This window comes from Berghia stephanieae, chromosome 11, assembly GCF_034508935.2.
Source record: "Berghia stephanieae isolate SIO BIC M18660-M18661 chromosome 11, UCSD_Bste_1.3, whole genome shotgun sequence".
In the NCBI taxonomy this organism is placed as follows: Eukaryota; Metazoa; Mollusca; class Gastropoda; order Nudibranchia; family Aeolidiidae; genus Berghia; species Berghia stephanieae.
This window is the reverse complement of record NC_088370.1, coordinates 328,819-352,961: the sequence shown is the minus strand read 5'-3', so window position 1 is coordinate 352,961 and position 24,143 is coordinate 328,819. Positions and strand designations below refer to the sequence as shown.

Below are 24,143 nucleotides of genomic sequence, written 5' to 3'. Positions count from 1 at the left end.
ACTTTTCAACTGCTGAGATGTTTATGCTGATATCAGTAAGAGATTGGTCACACCTATGGATGTCGGTGGGGTGGTTGTATCGTGTGGATCATGGGGGGTAAAGACAGATTTAAATTGATCCAAGAGGATCGTTGCTTTATCCTTCCCCTCAATGTACAGGGTTTCATTATCTTTCAATGGGGCTACACCAATGGAATCGTTTTTCTTGCTTTTTATGTAGTTCCAAAATGGCTTGGTATTGTTTGTTTCAAGTCCTTTTTCTAGAACATTGTTAATGTGCGTCCATTCTGCTTGCCTTATTTCACGCCTACGTTGACGCTGCAACGATTTGTATATATCCCAGGTTCCGCTCAGTTTAGCCCGCTTGAATGCTTTTGCTTTGCATCTTAGTAGTGCTCGTATTTTCCTGTTCATCCACGGCGGCGTTCTTGTATTTTTATGTACTTTTTGGGGAATTGACTCCTTGATTGCACTGAGTAGGCAGGAGTGATAATGGCTCCACATTTCATTTACATCCATACCGCTTTTGTGCTGTTCTGTGATCTCTGATGACAGTCCATCGATTCGTTTTCGTAGTGCGGCCCAGTTGGCCTTTTTGAAAAGGTATCGTGCTTTGGGGGGTTGGTTCATATAATTGGGATTTAGTGTAGTTTCAGTAACAACGCAGGCATGATCTGATATTCCTGGTTGTGATGTTGTTGAATGGATCAGTGATGGATTGGATACCAAAACAAGATCTGAAATATTGTCACCGCGTGTGCATTTTTCGTGAATTTGTGTCAGGTGCGCTCCTGTTGTAATGTCGATGACGCTTTGTTGTATTGCACGTTGTGGACAGACAGATAACGTTTTTGAACCGTCCCAGTTTATATCAGGACAGCTAAAGTCTCATGTTAGAATCATTTGGTTTGGAGTTTTTTCTGAGTTGATTATTTCAAGCGATTTTTGCAGTTCTACGATGTCAGATTAGTTTCGATGGGGTATGTAGAACGATCCAACAAGGATGCTTTTATGGCCTTGGATTTTAACGCTTACCCAAATTATTTCACAGTCAGTTTTGAACTTTGTTTGCTCACAGCCTGTGAGCTTTCTATAAACGAGTATGAATACTCCACCTCCAGTTCGCCTGGTCTCATCGTCTTCATTTTCACTTCCTTCATCCTCTGCTTCTTCTCTAGGTAGTTTTCTGTCATTTCGGAATACCTCGTATTCTTTGGGGAAGATTTCACATGACTTAATATTGTCATTTAGCCACGACTCTTGTCCACAGACAATGTCTGGTTCATGTTTGTAAATGAGTGCACAGAATTCAGCTCTTCTGTGTACAATGCTACGACAGTTCACTATTAGAATTTTTAGATTGTTATTAGTAGAATTTAAATTATTGCATTTTAATTTGACTGAGTTGTTTTTGATGTTTTCTTTGGCTTCTATTTGTTTTTGTTTTGTTTCCTTCCACCTCTATTTCCTCTTTTTGTTATTTTTCTGTATGCCTTGAATAATTTAATAGATCTCAAAAGGTTCACTATTTCTAAATTCGGTGTATTATTAATTGTGTCGTATTGTATATAGGTGTTGGGGTGAATAGTTATAAGAATAATTAGGTGTTGTCATTCTCGGTGTTCATCGTCGACCGTTGTTATAAGATTAAAATAGCTCACTGTTTTTTTCCTTAAAATCGTAAAACGTAAACAAAAATGGTCTTAATAGATGATAAAATCCTTGCAAAAATGTTATAAAACTTTAAAGTATTGCTAAATTACTTGTTTAAAATCCACGAATTTTCGTCAAAAGTAGCACAAAGTCATACAAAATCCTCTAAATATGACAAAAAATTCGTCCTGTATAGAAATAACACTTCAACCAGCCGTAAAATGAAGTAATTTTAAGAGCTCTTTGAACAGCAGCCTTCTAGCGCTGAACACATTACACATGTTACAAGTTGTTGATGTGTATATGTGTCGTACTTGAGGGAGATAACTTTATACATGACGTGTTACAAGCTGTTGATGTGTGTATGTGTCGTACTTGAGGGAGATAACTTTATACATGACGTGTTACAAGCTGTTGATGTGTGTATGTGTCGTACTTGAGGGCGTACTTGAGGGAGATAACTTTATACATGACATGTTACAAGCTGTAGATGTGTCGTATTGAGGGAGATAACTTTATACATGACATGTTACAAGCTGTTGATGTGTAGATGTGTCCTATTGAGGGAGATAACTTTATACTCGTACATGACATGTTAGAAGCTGTTGATGTGTAGATGTGTCGTACCGTTGTAGCCAATCATTAGCAAATCATGGCGTCAGACATTGAAAGCAGAGAGGTGTCGGTTATGCGAAACGGCGATAGGATGTGTGAGTGGCTGTGTGTGTGCATGTATTTAGACACGCCTTCAATGTAGATAGATCCACATACAAGATGAACACATACATAGCGGACAATGTCACAGTAACACATCAGCGGTCGAAGTCACAGGGCTCATTAAAAAAACAACTTTCATTAATTTAAAATGTTGGATGAGTGAAACCAATTCGAGGAAACCGTGTAAAACTTAGTTCGAGGAAGGAATGAAATGATAACAAAGAATAATAAGGAATAAATTTGGGACAGTCGAATGAGTTCGATGAAACCGTGCTGGTTTATCCCTCCATGATTTAGCCAAGCTTAACAGGAAGGGAGGACAACAAATAGATTAAACACATGTTTGTGTCGCTGAAGGGTTGGTCCCCTTGAGCTAAATACACGAACAAACAAAAAATAAATAATTAAATAAATAAATAGACCGGAATGGACCACAGTCACGTTTTCCGATTTATTTACTAAGGGAGGTAACTCGAAACGTTTCATTGCGTTTTTATAATTTTCCCTCAGAATTGCTTTGCTTCAAATTCCGTATGCATGGATATAACAGGACTCGGCTACAACAGGGATTTTTTGCTAGTCCCACTATCCCCGTTGTATCCGAATTCCACTGTATTGGGGTATAGAAGACACAGTAAGTGACCTCCCTGCCAACTATGGGAGGTCAGGAACCCCGCTCAGCATGACAATTACAATCCTTTGGTACATGACAATTTGTTTGTTTTATGGCGCATTTGGGTCATTTCAGCACCTGTAAAAAGGACGAAAACGGGATGGTAAAAAAAAAGTTATCGATTTACAATTGAAAGCACATGAGAAAAAATAAGACAGAAGGGGAATGGTTCAAATAGGGAACAGATGTAGATTCCAAGAGCACACTATCAGTATACTTTGAGGTCACCAAAAAGTCTCATCCAGTCACAAGCACAGGTTCCCACTAAGAGGACTACACTCAAATGCTTACAAACCAATATAATATATTTATAACAAAAAGAAAACTGTAATAGTACACATCAGAGATGATTTACAAGTAAAAAAATACCATCTCCCAAAACTATAACTATACATTTGACTGTAACCCTCCAAGGACTCCAACCAGGGCCAAGACAAAACTAAGTCATCCCATTCCAAGACAAAGACAAAAAGCAACTCGAAAAACAGATATAAAGGGAGAGAAGACTCAGCATGACCTCCTGCGTGGGAGGTCAAAGACCCCACCCAGCATGACAATTTCAATCTCTTGAATTAGAGTACGTGGAGAGAAAGGCAAGACCCAACGCCCAGCATAATAATATTGATTGACTTTGTGAGGTGATGTCAGTTTGGACTATTTCCAGTAAAGATTCAACACAAATCTTATTCATTGCTTTCATTGTTCATTTTCTTTATTTCTAAACTTTGGCAGATTACTTGGCATTACAATATAAAATATATCTGATCATTATCAATAAAAAACAACATACCGTACAAGTACAACACGAGATATAATATCGTGGTTTCTAGTCCATTGTTATTTATGTTATGGAGTCATATATAATAAGACCTACCCAGTGCTTCCAGATGTATTTTAAAAAATGAGCTTTTTATATAGCGCAATATCCACTAAATGTGCGCAAATCTCTAAGTGTAAAACAATTCAGCTCAGTTACTGGGGGTCAGTGTGATTATTACTGATGTACTGATCTATGGAGTAAATCAGGTAGCAAATACCTCCATGTATTCATTGCTATCATCATATATATTCATTATTGTTGTGTTTTGTCTTATCTATTGTCCTGTCTATAGATGAGGGGGTAACCCAAAACGTCCACAGCAGTCATCTTTGTTACTTAATTTAGCTTGGATTATACCACAACTATTTACAAAATTGGTTTTCAATATCTGATGCACATTCAAATCTATACAGTAAAACCATCGAAATAGGAAGGACTAGAACTTAGACTTCCACAGTAAAGAGTTCCCATAAAGGGGCTCTCGCATGGTACCTGGCACAGCCGCGATGAAGAGGTTAGAGAAAGCAGCGGGCGGGCCTAGTAATTACCTGCGCGTGCAGTAGAGCGCAATAAGAATTTAAGTAATTATGTCCGTGTTTGGGTCATTCTCGGTGTAAGTGTAATTGCCAGAGCAGATGGATTCCCTATATAAAACCCAATGTGGAATATTTACAATTAATAAATTAATATTACTATAAACCTTCATTTATAAGTGTCCGTTTGGAATTTATTTATCAAAACGTGTACTATCTATACGTCTACCTGCATATCTGTCTATCTATTCATCCATTTATCCACCCATTTATCTATCTAAGATCTATCTGTCTGTCTATTTATCCATTCATCTATCTATCTATCTATCTATCTATCTATCTCTCTCTCTCTCTATCTATCTATCTATCTATCTATCTATCTATCCATCCTTCCATCTCATATATATATATATATGTGTGTGTGTGTGTGTGTATGTGTGTGTGTGTGTGAGTGTATGTATGTGTGTTAAGTTACTCCGATAAATGGAACGTTTATCATAATCGTGTCTACTTATCTCTTAGTTATTGCATGAAAAATGCCGTACCCAAAGACACCTGTGTGTAGGTGTCCTTGGCCGTACCGTATACATTGTTAAAACAACTTATTGACATATTTTTTCTTCTCAAAAATCAAATGTAAGCCTTTTTGAATATTTTCAAAACCATTTTGATATTAATTGTAATTTTTTAAAGGATTAATATTATATACCCTTGATTAACACAATTTTCATACAAAAAACGAATTATTTTATATAGGCAGTAGAGAGCGCAGGTGCACTTTGTGCCCTCTTGACGAGCGAGCACCTGTTGCTCTATTGCAGCCACATACAGGAAGGCTGTCGGCCATCTTTGTTTAATGAAATATCTCGTGAGTAAAACTAAATTAAATTCTCTTCAAATGATGTATGACGTCACTATTTCTGTATTACAATTTCGATATGCTCCATGCTAAGTCAGAAGAACATTCTGAAAAATAAAATAACATAAAAATAAATGTAGATATCGCTGCTGTAGCAAAAACATCACAAATTAAACCAAATTCATAAAAATAAGCTGGCTCTGTTTCTATAAATAGAACAATTAACTGCAATACACAGAAAAAATTGAAATGGTCACAGTTGCGTAAAACGAGAAATCGGCCTATTTGGTTAGGGAGACACGGTTTTAATTTTTAAAGTTTAAATGGTCTGTTTTTGAGAAGGAGACCACAATTTTGACGCCCCCCCCCCCAACAACGCTTTTTTCCAATCCTTATATTTCTATGATTTTTTATGCATTGCAATAACATCATCATGACATTTAATGCAATTTATCGGCCACACAATAAAAAAATAAGTTGTTTGGTTTTTTTCTATCTAAAATTTACTATATTGTCAGGCTACTTCTTTGTGTTATCTTATTAATTATTTTTTTAAAAAAATTATTCTTTTCTTTTTGTTTATTTGTTCTTTTAAAAAAAATAATTTTTTGCTGCCTTTTTTTTTGCTTGTGTTTGTTTGTTTGTTGTTTTTTGTTTATTTTTTTTTTGGGGGGAGGGGGGGGGGGGGGGGGATATTTTTTCTCATGTTTTTGGTTTGTTAGATTGAGTAGGTATGGTACTTTTAAAATTCTTTTATCCGTATTACATTTAACACAAAACCTTTTGTATTTTTATCTCTCGCTTGTTTTTTTTTTTTTTAATGTTTGGTTTCGGGTGTTGTTTTTTCCCTCTTTAATGTTTTCAGTATTAACTAACACACAAACACACAAATAACACACAAACACACTACACCCTCCATTTTTGAAAATTTGCCTTGGCACTGATTATCTACTCTTTTGTTGAGAGACTCCTAATCCCCCTCCTTAATAATTAAATTTGAATAGGAACGAGCTGGATCTGTTCATTTGTGATGAAAGGGGTCTATGTGGCGTATTCTAGTTCTTGCACAAGACACCTGAATTCTAAACATTTCAACTTGGGATTAATATGTATCTGCCAACACACTCACTCCACAAACGGTTATGTACAGGAATTTTCATCCAATCTTTTCACCATTCAGATCAATCTCGGTTCTACTCACAATGAATATAGTAAGAGTAAATAGAAAAATTAAAGAGAATAACATTATTGGAAAAAAGAGCGGAATGTTCTCGCGTCTATTTTTTCTGAGGTGGTGATGGTGGGGGGAGGGGTTAAAAATCTTTTTTTTTTAATTTAAAAAAGAGGGAAGAAGGAATATGATCATTTGTATCATGATTTACTCCGATAGCAGGCAAGTTAAAACAATAGAAATTGGCGAGAATGGGATCAAACCCACCACAATAGTCATATGTAGAAAGTCACCTTACCAAAAGACCATGCTGACCATATGAACGTTGATATTTTTTAATATGTTTATATACAAGTGAAAACACCCCAACTAATTTTATTGCGACAAGAAATATAAATATTTTAGTACTATCTGTCATGGGACATTGTAAAGACATTTTGGGGGGTCTGGAGGCCCACACTGTGTCAACCCTATCCAAAACAAGACATTTTGGGGGGTCTGGAGGTCCACACTGTGTCAACCCTATCCAAAACAAGACATTTTGGGGGATCGGGAGGCCCACACTGTGTCAACCCTATCCAAAACAAGACATTTTGGGGGGTCTGGAGGTCCACACTGTGTCAACCCTATCCAAAACAAGACATTTTGGGGGGTCTGGAGGTCCACACTGTGTCAACCCTATCCAAAACAAGACATTTTGGGGGATCGGGAGGTCCACACTGTGTCAACCCTATCCAAAACAAGACATTTCAACTTGATGAAAGCGACATTTTGTTCATGAAAACAGAATGACGGAGCTATAAGCCAAAAAATGTTACTTTCAACACAAAAGGATGTTGGGAATACAAACAGGGAAAGGTGGTGATTTTCCCTGTTCCTAGTTGTACGACAAATAGTCACTTTGTAAAAATAAATGTATAGATACTGTAACAAATATTTCAAAATTTAGACCAAATTGGCTAACATTGCTTGTTTTATGGCGGGTTTATGGTGTACAATGATGTCATTTCAGAAATGTAAACATGAAAATGATGCGATGGTAAAACTATAAAATATCTCAAATTGAGCATCAAACATTTAAGGCAAAAGGATATGGGGTTCCAAAGGTCCATTGATTATTACAGCTTACCTGCCCTTCCTTCTTTTTCAAGTTTTTTGAGATGATGGCCTACATTCTGAGCTGCCAAGTGCAAAACGCCCTCTGATACTCCCTGTATGGAGACCAAAAATATAAAACTTAAAATGGGGGTTAGAGGAAGGAAAATGAAGGACATCAAGGGTGATGAACTAATGAAAATGTTAATTTAGCAGCACTTGAAATATTTCGTATTGACATCAGCACTTTGGATAATAGACAGAAGTTTGATATTAATTGGCTTCAATACATGTGTGAAAGCCATCTATGACTCACCTTCTAACCTACCCCCATAGGTGACTACCATCTATGACTTCCCTTCTAATCTACACCCATAGGTGACTATCATCTATGAATTCACCTTACAACCTACACCCATAGGTGACTACCATCTATGAATTCACCTTCTAACCTACACCCATAGATGACTACCATCTATGAATTCACCTTCTAACCTACACCCATAGGTGACTACCATCTATGACTCACCTTCTAACCTACACCCAAAGGTGACTACCATCTATGACTCACCTTCTAACCTACACCCATAGGTGACTACCATCTATGAATTCGCCTTAAAACCTACACCCATAGGTGACTATCATCTATGACTAACCTTATAACCTACACCCATAGGTGACTACCATCTATGAATTCACCGTCTAACCTACACCCATAGGTGACTACCATCTATGACTCACCTTCTAACTTACACCCATAGGTGACTATCATCTGTGAATTCACCTTATAACCTACACCCATAGGTGACTACCATCTATGAATTCACCTTATAACCTACACCCATAGGTGACTACCATCTATGACTCACCTTATAACTTACACCCATAGGTGACTATCATCTGTGAATTCACCTTATAACTTACACCCATAGGTGACTACCATCTATGACTCACCTTATAACTTACACCCATAGGTGACTACCATCTATGAATTCACCTTCTAACCTACACCCATAGATGACTACCATCTATGAATTCACCGTATAACTTACACCCATAAGTGACTACCATCTATGAATTCACCGTCTAACCTACACCCATAGGTGACTACCATCTATGAATTCACCTTATAACCTACACCCATAGGTGACTACCATCTATGACTCACTTTATAACCTACACCCATAGGTGACTACCATCTATGACTCACCTTCTAACTTACACCCATAGGTGACTACCATCTATGACTCACCTTCTAACTTACACCCATAGGTGACTACCATCTATGAATTCACCTTCTAACTTATACCCATAGGTGACTACCATCTATGACTCACCTTCTAACCTACACCCATAAGTGACTACCATCTATGACTCACCTTCTAACCTACACCCATAGGTGACTACCATCTATGAATTCACCTTCTAACCTACACCCATAGGTGACTACCATCTATGACTCACCTTCTAACTTACACCCATAGGTGACTACTGTGGCGATCTCCGTTTCCTACGAACTACGAAGACTTACCACATACTGCTGACTGCAAGACAACTCTACACGTCAGATGAGACAAAACGTAAACACGAGAGAACTCATTAAATTTATAAAATTCACTACACATTGCTTTCATTGTTTGTTGTTTCCAGTAAAGTAGATGCTACATTGGTGACCCCGACGTAAAACAACTTAAGAGATAGGTATATATTATTATTATTACTATTTACCAGTTCAACTCTTCACAAGAACATAATAATAATAAACATGTCTATCGACGCCGTAGCATTGAAATTGCCCACATTCTGGACCACTTGTCCTTCAGCGTGGTTTGCACAAAGCGAGGCACAATTTGCCTTACTCGATATAACAAGCGATGAAACAAAGTACTACTATGTAGTGGCTGCCTTAGACTCAGACACAGCAACTAGAGCCCTTGCTATTCTATCATCACCACCCAAGGAAGGTAAATATGAAATACTGAAAAACTTCCTGCTGTCTGCGTTCGGCCTTTCGGAAACAGAGAGAGCGGAATCTCTACTCAACATGAATGGTTTGGGCGACTTAAAGCCATCTGAGTTAATGGACAGGATGTTAGTGCTCCTCAGCAAACACAAGCCCTGTCTGCTATTCAGACAGTTATTCTTAAGACAACTTCCAGCAAACATCAGACTTCCATTAGCAAACTCGTCCAACCTGGATGATTACAGGGCACTTGCCCGAGAAGCTGACAATTTTTTCTACGCTGCGCACTCAAACTCTAACTCCTTTTCAATTTCTCATACTACTTGTGAAGTTGACACACCAACCATGACCAGTGAAATAGATTCCCTCTGCTGGTACCATCAACGGTTTGGTTCAAATGCCCGTCGATGTGCACAAACATGCAAACTCTTCAATTCATTCAAGAAAAACAAGAAGAACCAGGGAAACGCCAAGCCGGGTCAACAGTAAATTCTGCTGTCGACCCGGATTCTTACTCAGCCAACGCGCCCACATCAAAAAATCTCCAACTCATCGTCGTCGATGAAAATTCAAACCGACGTTTTTTAGTAGATACTGGAGCTCAAGTATCTGTCACACCCGCCTCTGCATCAGACAAAAGCTTGGGTTCCTCTGATCTCGCATTACAAGCTGCTAATGGTTCTACAATAAAAACATACGGATGCTTTGAAACTAACATACGTATTGGATCGCGTTCATTCAATGCACGACTTATCAAAGCTGATGTCAAGCGTCCCTTACTTGGAGCAGATTTTCTACGTCATCATAATCTGCTTCTGGATATTCGTGGTCGACGCCTTATCGACGCTGAAACGTTTTCGCACGTACCTTGTTCAGTAAGTTCAGTTTGCGCAAACGCCGAACTCTCACCACTCGAGCCGAACTGCAATACATTCAGAAAATTATTGAATAACTATCCAGAACTACTTCAACCAACATTTTCAACGGCAACTGTGAAACATGGCGTGCAACATTTCATCACAACCAAAGGTCGCCCAGTATTCGCACGTGCTCGTCGCCTGGCTCCAGAAAAACTCTTGTGTGCAAAAAAGGAATTTTTGGAAATGGAGAAAATGGGCATAATTCAAAAATCAAAGAGCCCTTGGGCTTCCCCATTACACATGGTCCCCAAGGCTGATGGCACAATGCGTCCCTGCGGAGATTTTCGTCGACTTAACGATGCTACTATACCAGATCGATATCCTGTCCCACACATTCATGATTTTACAGCAAACTTAGATGGTAAGATCATCTTCTCGAAGATCGACCTTGTCAGAGGATACCACCAAATTCCAGTCGCTCCAGAAGACGTCCCAAAAACGGCAGTGATAACCCCTTTCGGCCTTTGGGAGTTCTTAAGAATGCCATTTGGATTAAAAAATGCAGCACAAGCATTCCAACGTTTAATGGACTCCATTTTACAAGATTTAGACTGCGTATTTTGTTATTTAGACGACATTCTGGTTGCAAGTTCAACTGAGGCAGAACACATGGAACATCTCAAAATCGTATTTGAAAGACTTAGAAACCAAGGCCTCGTTATCCGTCTTGAGAAATGTCTTTTCGGTGTGAGATCTCTTAACTTCCTTGGCCATCACATCTCGCATTCTGGATCTGTCCCAATGGCGACAAAAATTGAGGCTGTTAAACAATTTCCACAACCAAAAACCATCAAGTCACTTCAAGAGTTCCTCGGGATGTTGAATTTTTACCATCGTTTGATTCCGAGACTAGCTGAAATACTTCGACCCCTATATAGTGCTTTGAAAGTCAAAAAACAACACCAAGCACTTACGTGGACGCAAGAAATGTTGAAAGCCTTTACTGACGGTAAAAATGCACTAAGTAACGCTACAATGTTAGCCCATCCTTGCTTGAACTCACCCCTCGCTTTAACGTCTGACGCCTCCGACCAAGCTGTGGGCGCTGTCCTTGAACAACTTAATCATCAAGGTAATTGGGAACCATTGGCATTTTTCAGCAGGCAGTTACGTAAACCTGAACAGAAATACAGTACCTTTGATAGGGAGTTGCTTGGCATTCACTTAGCAATCCGTCATTTCCGTTTCATCATTGAAGGGAGACAATTCGCTATTTTTACTGACCATAAACCATTAATCCATGCCATGTCCAAATCAACTGAACCATGGTCAGCTCGTCAACAAAGGCACTTATCTGCCATATCTGAGTTCACAACTGACATCCGACACATTTCTGGAAAAAACAACACTGTCGCAGATTGTCTCTCAAGAGCAGTTACAAACTCAGTCTCAATTGGCATCGACTATCAAGCTATGGCGGAATCCCAAGAAAATAGCATTGACATACAGGCTTACAAAACTGCATTAACAAGCCTCAAAATCGTCAAAACATCCGTTGACTCGGGTCCAGAGTTAATTTGTGACATCTCAACTGGCTACCCAAGACCTATCGTTCCTACCGACTTCAGAAGACCGGTTTTCGAAATTATTCACAATATGAGTCATCCTGGAGTTAAGGCCACAGTCAGACTTATCAGCAAGAAGTTTATCTGGCATGGTCTTAAGAAAGAAGTGTCAGCATGGGTTAAGCAATGTCACAACTGCCAATCTTCGAAAATTCAAAAACATATACGAGTAATACGAGCACCGTTAGAAACATTCCATGTCCCAGGAAAGCGATTCTCACATATAAACATTGACCTCGTTGGACCATTACCTCAGTCAAGGGGGTTCACCCATCTCCTTACTATAATTGACAGGAACACCCAATGGCCTGAGGCAATACCGTTACAAACCACAACAACAGAAGAATGTGCAAAAGCCCTGATCTCCAATTGGATCTCGCGGTTTGGTATTCCTGTTGATATAACTTCTGACAGGGGCTCACAATTTACATCCACGCTATGGAAACAGATGGCCAGTCAACTTGGTGTGCAGATTCATCACACAACTGCGTATCACCCTCAGTCCAACGGCATGATTGAACGGTTTCATCGGTCCTTGAAATCATCCCTCAAAGCTCGTCTAATAACTCCAAATTGGGTGGATGAGCTACCTTGGGTTCTGCTTGGTTTAAGAACTGCACCTAAGGATGATATCGGTCATTCTTCAGCTGAATTAGTATACGGAGAACCTTTAACAATCCCTGGAGAGTTTATACCTGACCATCCTTCAGACTTCCACGCTAAAGACTTTTTGGCAACCTTTCGGCAAAACGTGTCCCTTCATTCACCACGGCCAACACATCATCACGGCTATCATCAAACAAATTTACCCAAGAACTTGATGTCAGCGAAATATGTTTACATCCGTGTTGACACCCACCGAGGACCCCTTCAGAAGCCGTATACAGGTCCCTATGTTGTCATAACCCCTGGAGATAAACAATTCCTGATCGATGTTGGTGGCAAAGCAGAACGGATTTCGATCGACCGACTTAAAGCTGCATTTGTCGATTCTACGCAACCAGTTTCCCTTGCCACCCCCACCTCGTCGTGGACGCCACACCGAATACGAACAGAAAGTTATCGAACAGAAACATACAAAACTCCCGTACTGCTTCTGATGATACTAACGTAGTGCCTACTAAGAAGCTATCTCGCTCAGGACGTACCATTAAACGACCTCGGTACTACGAAGATGACTAGTCCGTGTTTGGGGGGCATGTATGGCGATCTCCGTTTCCTACGAACTACGAAGACTTACCACATACTGCTGACTGCAAGACTACTCTACACGTCAGATGAGACAAAACGTAAACACGAGAGAACTCATTAAATTTATAAAATTCACTACACATTGCTTTCATTGTTTGTTGTTTCCAGTAAAGTAGATGCTACACTACCATCTATGACTCACCTTCTAACCTACACCCATAGGTGACTGCCATCTATGACTCACCTTCTAACTTACACTCATAGGTGACTACCATCTATGAATTCACCTTCTAACTTATACCCATAGGTGACTACCATCTATGAATTCACTTTATAACCTACACCCATAGGTGACTACCATCTATGAATTCACCTTCTAACCTACACCCACAGGTGACTACCATCTATGACTCACCTTCTAACCAACACCCATAGGTGACTACCATCTATGAATTCACCTTCTAACCTACACCCACAGGTGACTACCATCTATGAATTCACCGTATAACCTACACCCATATGTGACTACCATCTATGAATTCCCCGTATAACTTACACCCATAGGTGACTACCATCTATGAATTCACCTTATAACTTACACCCATAAGTGACTACCATCTATGACTCACCTTCTAACCTAGATACATAGGTGACTACCATCTATGAATTCATCTTATAACTTACACCCATAGGTGACTACCATCTATGAATTCACCTTATAGCTTACACCCATAGGTGACTTCCATCTATGAATTCACCTTCTAACCTACACCCATAGATGACTACCATCTATGAATTCACCTTATAACCTACACCCATAGGTGACTACCATCTATGAATTAACATTATAGCTTACACCCATAGGTGACTACCATCTATGAATTCACCTTATAACTTACACCCATAAGTGACTACCATCTATGAATTCACCCTCTAACCTACACCCATAGGTGACTACCATCTATGAATTCACACTCTAACCTACACCCATAGGTGACTATCATCTATGAATTCACCTTCTAACCTACACCCATAGGTGACTACCATCTATGAATTCACCTTATAACCTACACCTAAGGGTGACTCCCATCTATGAATTCACCTTATAAACTCCTTGCACAATATCCATCACACCAAACTTCTGGCCTGGACTATTTGATAAGAACTGTACAATCTGTGCTTCCCTTTCCATCCGGTGTTTGATGTAGTAAGTTAAGATTTCTTGAGGGTTTTCTATGATGTCACCATGACCTGGATATATCACAGACGGTTGAAGATCTCGTAGTTGATGTAATGTCTCCATGTACTGGTAAAGGTCTTGTATTGACTGAGGATTTATACCAAGTACAGAGAAAATTAAATGTTTATGGCACATTGGACTAAAAAAGAAAGGACCAATCAATAGAGGATTTATACAAAATATAGAGAAAATGAAATGCTTATGACACAATAACAAAAAAGAAGAAGACCCCTCCTTCAAAGCCATGAGGCCAGGGAGCTGGAGTTTATCCCGGTTTCTATAGCATGGGGGGGGGGGGGGGGGGGGGGGGGGGATCGTAATTGCTTGCTACCCTTTGATAGGATTCTAGTCTATTACAAATACTTTCCACCAGATCTAAGAGACACATCTACCCAATCACTGATGTGTGGACAGGGCGGGGGGAGAAAATAATCTCAACTGCATCAGAGATCGATCCCTGTCTCTTTGATTGTGAAGTGAGTGCTCTACCAACTGAGCTATCTGGTGGACCGAGCAAGACCCGTGTCGCAGCCAACTAATCTGTAAATTAAAAAAAAAAATCTGCATTTGAATCTAGATCAGACCACAGTCGATTATGTTTGCCTTCAGTTAAATACACCATACATCTCTAATCTGGCAACATAAGGGGACAGCTGTATGATGACAGTAACACACCATCTACATCAACAACACAATTCGTGGATAAAACTTGGTAGTGATTCTATACAACAGACCTGCACTAAGTACTTAAAAATGCAACAGTCTTCTGAGGAAGTTGGCGGGTTCAACTTGGGGTGCTAATCAAGCGCTCCTGAGGACGTCCACCTTGGCACTATGCTATTCCACCGTGGAGTATTGCACTCCAGTGTGGGGTACAAGCAGGAACATTGAGAAGATAGATGTAAAACTTCACTCATTTACCCAAGAAAGCATCAAGGGTCGTCTGGTTTAGAATTAGAAGCAGGAATGTTGAGAAGGTGGATGTAAAACTTCACTCATTTACCCAAGAAAGCATCAAGGGTCGTCTAGTTTAGAAGCAGGAATGTTGAGAAGGTTGATGTAAAACTTCACTCATTTACCCAAGAAAGCATCAAGGGTCGTCTGGTTTCTTGCAGAGGCCAGATATGTATAAACATGTTAACTCAAACAAGTTGTAAACATTGTTCTTAGTCCACCTGAGACTAAGGAGTTTGATTGAAACAAAACCATATGGCAGCCCTGAATAGATTTTGACAAGCAAAAACAGCCTTGATGAAAAAGGCAACAAGTAGGCTACTTCATTTTAACTTTACAAATAGTACAAATAATACAAATAGTAAAATTCACAAATTTATCACAAAACAGAACAAGAAAATAAAAGACAAAAGCAGTCTCATATTTTTGCAAATGTTCCTTTAAAATTGAGAAATCTCTTACAGTGGTTGTTCCCCCAAGAATGCTGTCCCCTGAAAACATAGCCTTGTCTTCCTCCAACATTAACACAATGTGATCCTCTGAGTGGCCTGGCCCATGGTATGCCCTGTATTTAACACAAGATTCAAAGTAAACTTCACTTGAGTCATTTTTAAACAGTAGGAAATACATGCTACAATGATCTATTATTTATTTGACTTATTTATGATAAGGCTTAATTTACCTATTAAATAGGTATCATAAATTTTATGATAGCAATATGGTTTATTTTACTTATCAATATCTATAGAGATATGGTTTATTTTACTTATCAATATAGAAATATGGTTTATTTTACTTATCAATATATATAGAGATATGGTTTATTTTACTTATCAATATAGAAATATGGTTTATTTTACTTATCAATACAGTGACATGGTTTATTTTACCTATTTATGATAGTCATCTGGTTTATTTTACTTATTTATGATAGTCATATGGTTTATTTTACTTATTTATGATAGTCATATGATATATTTTACTTATCAATACAGTGATATGGTTTATTTTACTTATCAATACAGTGGAACCTCCCGATAACGACATGCCACGGGACCGAGTTTTTATGTCGTTATCCGGAGGTGTCGTTATTTAGAGGTTTCCAAGATGGCGGACAAAGTGGGCGTGGTAAGGCCCGCGGGACCAGTTTTTATTAACATTGACAAAACAAAAAAAAACATTGTAGTGTATTCCTCTTAGAGGGTTCTTGTGCGTGTGTCTGGATGAGTATTTAGGTGATCTGAACTGAGTAAACTGGTAGTGTGCTCCTGGAATCTACATCTTTTCCCTATTTAAACCATTCCCTTTGTCTTACCTTTTCTTATGTCATTTCAATTGTAAATTTAGAATGTTTTTACTATCCAATTTTCTTCTTTTTTACTGGCACATAGATGTGTCACAGGCGTTGTAAAACCCTTTAAAACAAACAAAATTCCTCCTCCTCCTCCCACAAAAACACTACTACTACTACTGCTACTACTACTACTACTACTACTACTACTACTACTACTACTACTACTACTACTACTACTACTTCTACTACTGCTACTACTACTACTACTACTACTATTATTATTATCATTATTATTACTACTTCTACTACTACTACTACTACTACTACTACTACTACTACTACTACTACTACTACTACTACTACTACTACTAATACTACTACTATTACTACTACTACTACTTCTATCACCACATAATATCACATTTTCCAAGATTTTGTATTTACTTGCTTACACTTACATATATACCTTGGTTTTTATTAATGCATATCAGCCAAGATTCGTCAAAAAAAAAAGCTGCGTTCTCATTGGTTCAAGCAGGAATCGTTTTTATAAACATTTGAGTACTCATACTCGGTATTTTTAGTATCAGATATCTACGAAAACTGCCGAAAATCGCCAAAATGATGTCGTTATTCGGAGGTTTTAACAAAAAGTGCGTCGTTATTTGGAGGTTATTTTTACTGATCTTAAATAGAAAAAAAATCGGGACCACGGGTCAATGTCGTTATCAGGAGGTTGTCGTTATTCGGAGGTGTCGTAATCGGGAGGTTCCACTGTATAGAAATATGGTTTATTTTACTTATCAATACAGTGACATGGTTTATTTTACCTATTTTGATAGTCATCTGGTTTATTTTACTTATCAATACAGTGACATGGTATATTTTACCTATTTATGATAGCGATATGGTTTATTTTACTTTTTTTTAATGATAGCTATCTTATAACATCCCATTGAGAAAAATATAGAACAAAACAGCACTTTTCTTTAACATCCCCCCCCCCATCCCCCTCCTGCCACAATAAAAAAAAACTGAGCTAATTGAGCTAGGACGAGGTGACTTGCTCAAGGCCACACAGCGCAGCAGCGGGTGATCAAACTCGGTACCTTTCGGGTACGAAGCAAAGACCGTATCACTGAACCATGCTACACCAGCATCATCGTTAGCATCATCATCATTGTCACCATCAAGATGATGACTTGGTACTTAATTATGGATCTACTCCCAATAATTCAAATGTAATCGTCCTACCTTAGTGTGGCACCATCAGTCGTAAACAGGTGCTTGTCAGGTATAAAAGTATATTTAGTTTCTGTCAAAGGTATATCAGGTGTGGAGTTTCGCTTTAATTTTGATGTCTGGATTTCTGGACAGGAATATAAAAGCAAATGTCTTTATATCAAAATGGTTATTGTAGCTAAATGGGTGACGACTGATTGTCAATTCACAAAACTGTGGATTCAATCCCAGACATTTCTGACTTGTTTTATAATCCCCCCCCCCCCTTTCCTGGATTAATAATAATAATAATAATAATAATAATAATAATAATAATAATAATAATAATAATAATAATAATAATAATAATAATAATAATAATAATAATAATAATAATAATAATAAATATATTATAAATATATAATTTCCTAATTACAATAATGGCCTCCTTTTAGTCAATAAACTATTCAACCTCTTCAAGTTGGCCGCCATCTTCAAACTTGTGACTCCAAGATTACACCACTCTGAAAAACTGTCCCATTGTCTATTCTAAGGTAAAAGGCAAAAAGGAGCTTCAATTACCTTTTCCAATTAATCTACAAATCCCATCAACGCCACCCACATGGTCTACGTGGTGATGAGTGACGATAATTTCCTGGACTTCGACATTTTGATCTGACAGAGTTTTCTCTATCAACTCAAGATATTCTGGTATGTCTGCCTCGCCTGTGTCTATAAGGATTCGTCTGGAATGAAAATGAGAAGGTAAAAGTAGAGATAAAGTACAGTATGAGGGAGGAATGTCTGTAGGAATATCTGCATCACCCGTGCCAATTATAATTCATCTGAAATGATATATAGTGCAACACACATTCGTTGAACTACATGGGGCAGTCAGAAAAGTTTGTCAAATCCGTGTTTCTGTACAAGTATTTGATTTAAATGTTTGCGTATCACAGTTTCCTAGACTGATGACTTCATCCATGCCTTTTTATTGGCAAAATAGTGAATATATCATTCACTGCTGATTCACTTAGACAAACAAAAAACACATGACTATGCCATACAACACAGCATGTGGGATGGCATGAGGATCTGGGGGTAACAGTAAGAAGGGGGGGGGGGGGGGGGGGGGGAACTCTTGGGTCGTCATAATCTTAAAGTACTTCAGATGGCTATGTCTGAGACGGACCAAAAGCTTATGTCACACCACAAGACGACATTCACAAGAAAGAAAAAAATGAAAAGTAAGTGATTGTTATTGGTGCTCAAAGAAACAAATAATACAATTGGTTAAGCCATCAAATACAACTCACAATTATCAACTTTCTTTTCATGACAGTTGTTTGGTTTTTATGACATCATCTTTTTTTTTTGGTCAACATCTGTCCCAATCGTTTCTAAGTTACATATTTGTGTTGAGAACATGGCCATTAAGCTTCAATGCTGGCTAACAAACTTTGCAGCGTTTGTGTGTGTTGAACCCATGACCTCAAGAAGTTGGGAAGAATGGCTCAGGATAGACATAGAGTTTGAAACCACTGATTTTTGGAGTGGTGGATAGCTCATAAGGTAGAGCCACGGTCTCCCCGGCCAGGCGGAGTTGTCGTTCCAAGAAGGTCGCGGGTTTGAGCCCCCATCGCCATCGCCGCCGCGAATGGTTTATTCTCTATTGTATTCTGTCACTACCTAATCAATTTCTGGATATAAGTTCACAAAGGCTACGGCACAACGCAACTTGCTCTCTCTCTCTCTCTCTCTCTCTCTTCGTGGGCAGTGTCGTGTGTGACAGAGGAGGAGATCAAGGTTGTCTCAGTTTTGTTCCTCGACACCGTGAAACAGTTCGTGGATGCCTTGAAAAATTTACCAAGAGAATGAATGATTTGATTTGGGAATTACGTCATCGTCCATTGAATCCTAGAATTTGTCGAATGCGAGTTAGACGAACGCATGTCTCACTCTACGAGTATGATACAGCATGTTAGATGAACGCATGTTTCACTCTACGAGTATGATACAGCGTGTTAGACGAACGCATGTTTCACTCTATGAGTATGATACAGCGTGTTAGACGAACGCATGTTTCACTCTACGAGTATGATACAATTTCATTTTACTGACCGTCTATATGAATATCAGCCTGGGTTGTATCAATTAGGAATACGCTTGGAATATGAGTACAATGACATTAAATCGTCAATTGCCAAGGACTGTGTCACTTCATCAACTACACATGTGTACTTTTAACTGCCACGGTACCAAGGACCGTGTCACTTCATCAACTACACATGTGTACTTTTAACTCCCACGTTGCCAAGGACCGTGTCACTTCATCAACTACACATGTGTACTTTTAACTGCCACATAGTAACGTTAGTGTCACAATCTAATGTTATTGCCATGGAGTGATGTTTTTAATATTAATATTAACTAATACTCTCATTTTCTCTTCTCTCTGTGTAACTTTCTCTTCCTTTTCATTGCCTCTGTCATGTTCTCTCTCTCTCTCTCTCTCTCTCTCTCTCATTTTCTCTCACACTCTTTCTCTGTCATTTTCTCTCTCTCTCTCTCTTTATCATTTTCTCCTCTCTCTCTCTCTGTTTTTCTGTCATTTTCTCATTTCTCACTCATTATTATTTATTAACTCTCTTGAGACTGAGGTTTTCTAACCTCTACAAGGGTTAAAGACTGTTGTTTTTTTTTAGGGTTTTAAAAAACCAAGTTAATCCTAAAGTTATTGTTATATCTTACTTTTATATATAACAAAAACTGCATCACTATTTTTTGGTTTTCTGCAAAAATTCCGGGAAAATTACTTGTAATTAATAAAATGGGTATTATACTTCTAAAACCTATTTTTTGAGTCATAAAATATGAGAGAAAATACCTAACAATTCAAAAATGTCAAAAGTATCATTCTTGAGCATAATCCACATTTGAAGCATTTCAGATCAGAAGCTAAGAATATAATATAAGACTATAGAGATAAATATCAATTCTTTGTCCATCTAGACTGACCTGCTCTAAATCGCTATAAAATTGGAAAAAGTAATCGAGTATCATTACTGCCCTGCACCATTCAAAAGTAAAATGTCTAACTAGCGTTGAAGACGAGTCGCACATGCACGAGCACTTTAAAAAATAATTTTCACGATGTGTGATCCCGCATATATACGTGATTTATCTACACAGCCGGCGACTGGTCCGTCCCGTATATTTACGGAATTAGTCCTAAGAGAGTTAATAATGCTCTTGTTTCTCTTTTCTTTATTTCTTCCATTTTCTTCTTTCTCTCTCACCCATTTCCTCTTTTAGCCACAGACCGTGCCAGTTGGTAAATCGTCATCTACTATTTACTGCCATGGAGTAATGTCAATCAATATTTACTCCCATTTTCTCTTCTCTCTCTCTTTTTCTTTATTTCTCAGATTTACTTCATCTCTTAGATTTTCTCTTTTATTTTTTTTCTTCTCTATCTCTCATTTCCTCTTTTTGCCTCTCACCATGACAGTTGGTAAATTGTCAACTCTTAACTGTCAAGGAGTATGGACTGGTACGTTAATATTAATATATGTACTCTCATTTTCTCCCCCATCTCCGTCTCTATTTCATTACTTATTTTCTCTCTCTCTCTCTCTCATATTTCCTCTTTATGTCATGGACCTTGCCAGTTGGTAAATCGTCAACTATTTACTATTAACTGCCACGGATTTATTTTGTTGCACAAACATTTTACATGAATTGTTCCTTATTGTGACGATGTACAGTATATTTTCCTTTAAAACAAAGGAAAACCTACTTTTATTTTTAATCTATCAGGCATTATCTTTACTACTTGGCAGGGATTTGCCACTTCGTCCATCTGTTTGTTTTTTTATCTCTGCTGATTCCGAGAACAACACAAATTTTTTTTGGATATGATTTTAACTCGTCTTGAAAACTGTGAAAAGACTTAGGCCTTTCCTATGACTATAAAAAAACGAAGTGGCAATTCAGACTCGAATCTGAATAGTCTCCAGTGGCAATTCTGACTCAAACTCCAATATGTCTAGAAAGTGAAACACAGTGCGGCAGTGGACAGAGGGTAGAACTGATAAATAGACATAAGAAGAGTTCAGAAGAAATTTTGTTTTGCTCATATCAGACTGACTCAACTCATAACCCCTGCTTCAGACTGTAGAAGGATTGTTGCCTGTTTAACACTATCAGAATGTTAATTTAAAAAATAGTCCTGATTTGGTTTGGACATCACGTTGTGTTGTTATAAAAGTTTTTTCCTTTAGACCACAGTTACTTTAGCTGAATTTTGTTAGCTACTTTTGAAGAATTTTAACTCTTTTCTTTTTCATTTCTAACTGGAATTCCAATTGATCCACGATTTTGTCTTTCTTATCAAATAAAGCGGGTTTAGACTACCTGTTGATAGTTTCTATAATTATTTTGATTTGCATCAATTCTATCTAATTATCAATATTTAAAATATATTTTTTAAAAATATACTGCCATGGAAGGCTATTCAGACTGAGTCCAAATAACCTGTTGATTGCACATGCGCATTGGAATTTGAGTCCGAATAGCCATGGGAGACTATTCGGGTTAGTTATAGGTCTTAGTAAATGTGGTAGGGTGTTTGTTTTTTCCTAGATGTCTATTATTAGGGTTAACTAAAGGTACTAGAGATCTACCTACCTATCTATCTAGAGTCTAGAGTTCTATTTTTTCCTAGGGTTTCGAGGGAATATTTCATTTGGGTTGTTTCCAATAGCACCGGGAGCTTACAGAAGGGCTCTCCTACTCCTAAAACAAGTGAATCAATAACAAATCATAATTTAATTTTTAGAAGTGCTTAAAAAAAATTTTTTTTTCACATTTAAATCATTGTTCATTGTTTGTGTCAAAGTCAAAGTAAAATAAAATTTGATCGAACATCTTACTTCTTTCCTGTACCAACTAAATAAGTATTAGTTCCCTGTAGAGTTACAGGTCCGGGATTGCAACCCAAAATTCGGATAACTCTGGGAGACAATTGTAAGATACGGGGTAAAGTCTTCATTGTTAATGCCATTTTTTTGGAGTTCACAGTAGGCCGTGGTCTGTAGACTTTAAGAATACAGTGACAGTTGCTCGATCAAATTCCGATTCCGAAGTTCATCTGTTTGTTTATGTGGCATAGTTCACGGTGGTCATGTTGGTGTTTTGGGAGCTGTTTCGTAAATATTTAAAGTGCTTTTGAAAATTTAAGAAGAAAAAATGACACCTAACTTAAATCAATTTTATGTCTGGCTATATCAATTAATATAGCAATGTTTTATAATTTAAAGTTGTTTTTTTTTTTTTTTTTATCGTAGGCAGCATAATTTCTTGAGAAATTCATCCGAAATGTGATCATAAGATCGTCCGGCCACTGATAACGTCAGCATCAGATTATTGCCAGGTTAAAAAAAATGAAATACTTTCATTGCAAAATTTATCTGGCATCCCTGTTGTGACCTTTAGGGATTGGCACTAATTGATTTTGGGTTTGTAAACGAATACTCTATCGACTAAATAAATTATCACGAATAGAACAGTAAAGTTGGTGCAATAAAATAAACAATATCACGTGACCATTTTAGAAGCACGTGGCAAAACACATGTTCCTGGCTTTGACAGCTCACCTTCCAATGTAAATTATAGAAAAAATAACCATTAAAAAATGTCTGTTAGGTGGCAAAAGAAACACATATTCATAAATACTCGATCATGCGTCAAATAATATCTAAATATTGATTTTTTATTAAACAAATGGTAAAATTTACCAAAAATTACTGTCGGTCTATTTTTAGACCACGGTCGAGATTATTCTCCAAAATCAATGCGCTTGTGTGAACAAAACAAGAACTATTTGAAATCTGGTTTTCGGAATAATTTAGCCATATACAAAGAATTTAACTAAATAACAATTTTATTTGTACGTGTTTGTTTTTAACTGAATGTGTATTATCTAAGTAATGAGTTTGAGTTTGAAACGAATATTTTGTGTTCGTGGATAGCTCACACGGTAGAGCCACGCTCTCACCTGCCAGGCGGAGTTGTCGTACCAATAAGGTCGCAGGTTCAAACCCCACCACCGCCGCGAAAAATTTTTTATTCTCTATTGTCTTCTGGCACTTTTCTATTCACTTCATATCTTGTTGTTACCAACATAAGTGCCTGCTCCACTCACTTTTCTGAATTAAAAATTCACCCCATACACCGGAGCATACTCAATGTCTCAATCGTTTCTATGTTATAT

General features: G+C 37.8%; 1 protein-coding gene across 1 annotated transcript; it reads right to left on the bottom strand.

Annotated features, from left to right (window-relative positions):
- Positions 1–3,733: 3,733 nt before the first annotated feature.
- LOC144957133 (endoribonuclease LACTB2-like) lies at positions 3,734–23,054 on the bottom strand. Its single transcript, XM_078888154.1, has 7 exons — positions 22,804–23,054; positions 18,452–18,615; positions 17,903–18,017; positions 15,817–15,919; positions 14,263–14,487; positions 7,556–7,637; positions 3,734–5,362 (listed from the first exon to the last, which is right to left on the bottom strand). The coding sequence occupies exons 1-7, from the start codon at positions 22,932–22,934 to the stop codon at positions 5,322–5,324; spliced, it is 861 nt and encodes a 286-aa protein (XP_078744280.1). The 5' UTR covers positions 22,935–23,054; the 3' UTR covers positions 3,734–5,321.
- Positions 23,055–24,143: the final 1,089 nt, after the last annotated feature.